The sequence below is a fragment of the Dermacentor albipictus genome, chromosome 7 (assembly GCF_038994185.2).
Source record: "Dermacentor albipictus isolate Rhodes 1998 colony chromosome 7, USDA_Dalb.pri_finalv2, whole genome shotgun sequence".
NCBI lineage: Eukaryota > Metazoa > Arthropoda > Arachnida > Ixodida > Ixodidae > Dermacentor > Dermacentor albipictus.
This window is the reverse complement of record NC_091827.1, coordinates 45796836-45802948: the sequence shown is the minus strand read 5'-3', so window position 1 is coordinate 45802948 and position 6113 is coordinate 45796836. Positions and strand designations below refer to the sequence as shown.

Below are 6113 nucleotides of genomic sequence, written 5' to 3'. Positions count from 1 at the left end.
GTTCGAAAAATCGACTAAGGGATTTTCTGGTCCTTCGAAATATAAAATCTAAAGAATGCTTACTGCAAAAATTGTACTGTGAAATGCTTGTTTGGTGCCTCTAGACGCGGTTATGACTGCTTTGGTTACTATGTATATAACTTCCCGAGCCCAGCAGGTATAGGTAATAGATCTCGTCTGCACGAGCCATGGGGTCTTGGTTAATAAATAGGGTACACCTACAACCTGCGCGAGTCATGCGGCTAATAGCATGACTACGTAAACCCGTAGAGTGGATGCTTATATGGTGTCGTGCAGTGCCAGATGTCTTGCGAGTGGTCACCTCTCATATGTTCTACGTACCATAGTTGTCTTTACTTGTATGATCTGTCACAATCATATTCCAGAATTTCGCGCTTTCGTTCAACATGAAAGCAGCAGTAAGCGCGCTATTTGCTCGTAAGTAACCGCCTTATTGAAATAAACCAACCCTTCGTAAAATTACAGAAAGCAGTAAGCGCGCTATTTTGCTCAAATCAGACAAAAAAGAACAAGCGCAATGAAAACAAAGTATTTGTAAAAAGAAATTGCCACACTTTTTCTGTTTCACAAATTTTTGACAGCGCACAGAAGACATTTCGCAAGAACCGAGCTGCAAAATTATGCATAGGACCTAGCGCCTTATATGTACAAGATTGCATTTATTAGATGGGATCTCTCTTGCAAATCGCTCAACTCATGCTCGAGGACGCCGGCAGATTCACCACTCGTGATCACTTTCATTAATTCTCGCACACATACCCGTGTGCTGCACATAAGCAGACAAAATGTATGAGCTGGGCCTATACTTGAAGTCACCAAATTTCACCCGAGCTCTCACTGTGCGAATCCCGCGTGGAATTCTACGCCCTCATGCCTACCTGATACACAGACTACATTTAGGCGTCGCTTTCACGCGCAGGTACTAGCATATCACTGTACTGGTGGACTCCCCGGCCAATTCAGTGTATGGCGCTGTTGAGAATACAGGCTTATGGTGTGCCCTGTCCGTGCGCGCGAAAGACGGACACTGACAGCTACGTTGAGGCATTTGGACAGCAGACCACTATCGGAGGACCTCCTGCTAGGCACATGGCAGGAGAGTTGGCAGACGATAGAGGCAATGCTTGCTGCTTCACGTTTCTTAGGCGAGACGGCCCTAAACTCGCGCATGTGATAAAAGCACATATGCGATGTGTTCTTTCATGTCGTTTCTCCCATCAGCAACCCCCATTGTGACCCTCTTCCGTTTTCTCTTCCCGTGCGCAGAGTAGCAGGCCACATACTCCACTTTCCGGCCAACCTCTCTGCCTTGTCCAGTCAATAAACTTCTTCTTAGTGTGAAACCTTCAACCTACTGCAGGTTTCCTTAGCTGAAATGACGTTGATCGTACTGCGCTAGTTCTGCATTGCTTCAACCGCCGATTCAAGGTCCATACGCGTATACCTGTGCTCGTTTGATTTAGCGTTGTTTTTCCAAGCGCCAGTACATGTCCCACTTTCCAAGATGCTGTTCTTAAACTTTTTTGAACATGACCGATGGTCACGCTTAGAAGTTCGGAACAGGGTTTCCGGTGTCCAACTGACCTTTCCGTTACGCCAACGGCCATCGGTGTCAGGTCACTTTATCCTGCGCTTCACCTTCCCCGTAATGCGAAGACAAAACTGGGTTTGTAGTCTAGTGCCCTGCCATTCAAATTCCCAACCCTGCGACAACGTGCAACTGAGTACACTATCAATGCGCTACTGAGCACTGTAAACCGATTTACACCCTTCATGGTGTTTTTGTCTATAGCTCGCACTATTACACCTTTATCTGGGTACTGGCGTGAGTGAAAGACCGATATGCACCCCTAAGGATCCTTAAGGCTGTAAACTGGTTTACAGTACAGCGTTGGCGACTGGCGAATTTTTTGTCTCGTGTAGCTTGCCCCGCAGGTGGGTCCGAGTGATGGCCTCTGTCCAGCTATTTCTGATTACACAACAGGCAACACTGTAGCTGAAGAAAACAACGTTGAGCACGTCACAGATTTGTCGTCGCGATGATGGCAGTGCCTGTTGTGAAAGCCCACTTCATTCGTAGAAATTGAAACCACAACTGCAGGGATCACCTGAAAAGTTTCTTGTTTATTCAAATATTTGCTATCGCAACACAACAGTGCCTCAGATGATGCCATCGAATCGAGTGCCAGGTACGAATGCATAGAAAAGAAAAAGCAAAGAGCAAGCACTACTAATGCAGCCGACACTGAGTGCAACAAGTCAAAAGAGGCGACAGGACTCACATGACGTCATTTATTGAAGGCTTAAGAGGTGGAAATACAAGTACACGAGCAATCACACTCACGACGGTGTCACGCCTTGACATCGCTTTAGTTACACTTGTAATATGAAACAATAACTGCACTTACAGCATACTGAGAGAAGCGAGATACACAGTACAGTCGTACATTCCAACCAAACTTTGTTTTTCACAATGTGAAAAGGTTGCCCTTTTACAATGCAGGTTTACAGTTTAGTACACACGGCTAAATCGTATTCAGTAGAAACTGTGGTTGTGTCGAGTAAGAGGAGTGTTGCTTATGTCTCTGAAAATGAACCCCAATATTTATTAGCCTTCAAATAGGGACGATAAGCTAATTTTAGTAAGTTGTTTTTTACTGCCAAAACAGAATGCTTCTGTTTCAAAGAAATTGGTGAAACGGCTCTGAGGAACAGAAGTGCTGTGGATGCCGTGTAACGTTTTTGTACAGTGAGCGTGAAACATACAACCGCAGTAACTTGACAGTAAACCTAGAACTTTCTTATATGGAAACAACCACAATACGTTTGAAGTGTTCCAACACGACCTAGCTAGCTGGATTTCAACATTGTGATAATGCACCATGCGGGACTATACAAGATGGACGACTGTGAAAGGCGCAGTTTGAGATTCTTTGTGCGCTCTTGCCCGCGGCTTGCGTTGCTGAAAGGACTGTTTGAGGTTTTAAAAAAATTAGAGATCTGAGACTATTTTTGCTGGCTACGTGACAGAGCACTGGCCGAGATCAGATTTTGCGGGATAACTTCCAATGTGAACGTTAATGAACTCTTTAGCACTCATTGCGCTTTCTAGTTAGTCTTTGGAAGAACGTTCATGAACTCTTAAGCACTCATTACGTTTTCTAGTTAATGTCTTTGGAAGGCACGTTGTAATTAGTGAATTTAAATCGGACGCGATTCAAACCATAACTTTTCGTTATCGGAACTCTGTAATTGGCACGAGTTTTAACACTTTCAATCTGCAACATTTGTTTAGTATATTCCCGCACGCCAGATTGTTTCAGCAAGGAAAACTCTTACACGCAACCGCATTGCATTTTGTGACAAAATTAGAGTGCCTACATAACAAAGCTTGTGCGATATGCAGTTTCTACTGAAAACTAATAGCTCCAGTCACGGCATTTATTCCAAATTCTGCGAAGACAGCATGCCCCCTGCAGTTCCTGCAAAATCTTGTTAATGTTTCTATTCCCCCTTACTTATCATGCGAGTTCACGCATCCACCATTCCCATGAAAAATTGTTAGCAAACGGGACCTTAATAACCTACTTTCAATAACCTCACACAGTCATAGCAGAAAACCATCAATAGGCATTTTACGTTTTCAACAAAAAAAAATAAATCTTTCACTTGAACTATTGACGTACAGCCAAACCTACTTGACAGAATACTGAAATACACTCATGATTGCACAGCAGTACAATATAAAATGCTCTCGCTCCATAAATATTCTGGCACAGAAGCAGAGATGAAAGTCAAATACAGCACACATCTCGACGAACTCGATCTTTAAATTGGATTTTGACAAGAAAAGGTCTCGGCAAGCGTGCATATGAAGACATTTTTACGAACAATGACGTGAGAGTAAGTTTTGACTATAAACTTCTTTCTCTTGAAACGTTTGCGAGATGCACGAATCGTCTTTCTCAACAACCGTTGTCTCTATTTGCGTGAAACCTGCTGCAGCATTATAGAAGAGTAGGAACCCAGTGACAGTTGGGAGAAGATTTTTCTGTGGGAATATACCGAATGAATTTGCTTTAATTTAGGCATCGAATTTGCAGACTTCCCTTTAACAAAACAAACAAACACATGAACAAATGCATTTTTGTAAACTGGCATGGATCAGAACGCGACGAACGAATGCTTAGTCACGTTACTACCATTTCTCCACACACTTATGCAAGCATTACTGAAATAAAGAAAACTGCGCTTTCTACAGATACTTTTTCGCAGAACGCACATAAACAATGTAGTTATTCAACGTAAATTGATGAAGGTATGACAATCAAGATGTCGTTACAGACGCAGTGGAAAATCTTGATGTCTCTTTCCGCTGCTCAATTCACAACTTCTACATTTGGTACTGCGCTTTTACTTACACATTAATTCAGTGGCTCAAGAATATAGACCTTCGCTGACAACAATTTATCTCCTTTCAATGCAACAAATTTTATTCAAACAGGCACAGTGGTTGCTAGACAAGATATCTTCTGCATTAACGTAAGTTGGAGATGGGAAATCAGTTGGTTTGGAGTGCGCTAAAAGCTCTTTCAAAAGCCACACAAGACAGATTTGTCACCGTAATACCAGACGAAACTGTCACTGTCACACATAAAATGGAGGCCTCCACTAGCTCAGGCTATTGGCCCAACAGTTTTGTGATGTACTATTTTCATTGAAATCAACCAATCACAAAATTGCGTGGCCGCGTCTCCCGACATACCCATTCTGGCAGATCAGTGCACCCTCTGAGAAACAGGTTGCACAAAATGGCGAACGCGTCTTCTTTTCCCATCACACCTTGCGCGTCCTCGGAGGTGATCAACTCCACGAATTTCGACGATGACAGCGCCAAGAACCTCAGCTTCGGCAGGAAGGCGGCAATGGTCGTCTTGAAGTCCATGGCACCCGCCTTGCAATATGATCGCGCCCATCGTAGCACCGCTTGAATTACAAAAATCTCTTGTGTATTTCTCACCTGCAGCAACAGAGTCACAGTTTAATAGAGTTACACAAAATCATACGCAAATACTTCATTGTAATTTATGTTGCGCAAGATATTGGCTTAGGATTGCAAGTGGCTGCTAGGACTGTCCCTCAAGTTAGCTTTAAGCTTCGACCAAAAGTAGAACAGGCCAGTATAACTTGAATAAAAACGTACCTGCAATAATCTGGCAATATTACTACAAATATCTGCTAAATATTTTCAGTAGCTCATGATTGCGCTCTGCGTACCATAATCAAATCCCAAAGCATATCACATCGCAACAGTTTCGGTGGAGGCACAAGATAAACCAACGACGCCCCTGGAGAACGACGACCAACCAGCCAAACAGGCGCAATCTGTGAAGCTTTGCTTAAGTGGCCAAATTGCCAGTCTAGAAGCAGAGACGGCTTCCCACGGCGACAGCTCTCCACTTCTCAGTGTCCCACAGTAGCCCCAAATCAAGCCACAAACATTCGCCAGAAAAGCCGGGGACGAGCTGGACGGATGACTCAGCTCTACCAACGAGCAAGCCGGTTCAACGGCTCGAGCGCCACCGCCCAGCTGAATAACGGTGCCTTCTTCCTTGAGTTAACCGCGTCTTCGTGGCATGAAAACCACAAAGACACTTCCCCAAAGTAGGAGAAGTTTGTAGACGAAATCAAGAAGTGCTGCGGGGATCCGGCGGTAGAAAATGGGCCGAAGAAACATTCATGTTGCGAGTTAAAGTTCCCGGCGCAACCTGCACAACATACGTCGAAGCCCTTAAGCTTAACCTCAAATGGGTGAAGAAGGAAATGTTGGTTATCTTCTAGAAGGGATCGTCAATGACGGGTACCAGAGTCCCTGTAACGTAAAACTATTCAAATCTGTTTTTACTGCCATTTATTGACGTCCCATTTGCGTAACCCACGACACAAGCTTGGGGCAGTGACCCGGAGCGTTACTTTCACCACCCAATTTCTCCTCGTATGTAGGTCATAATCAATCTACCCGAGAAAGTGGGTGCGATTTGGAAAACATGATTTTTGGACGCTGAAAAGAAACACAAATGAAAAACACACAG

General features: G+C 44.0%; 1 protein-coding gene across 5 annotated transcripts in view; it reads right to left on the bottom strand.

Moving 5' to 3' along the window:
• Nucleotides 1-3619: 3619 nt before the first annotated feature.
• LOC139047961 (BTB/POZ domain-containing protein 6-like) overlaps nucleotides 3620-6113 on the bottom strand; it is a 190520-nt gene continuing 188026 nt past the window's right edge. For all 5 annotated transcript variants that reach the window (XM_070522174.1, XM_070522178.1, XM_070522176.1 and 2 more), the window contains one exon: nucleotides 3620-5041. In XM_070522174.1, coding sequence (XP_070378275.1) covers nucleotides 4745-5041 — 297 coding nt within the window. In that variant the 3' untranslated portion in view covers nucleotides 3620-4744. The remainder of the gene's footprint in view (nucleotides 5042-6113) is intronic.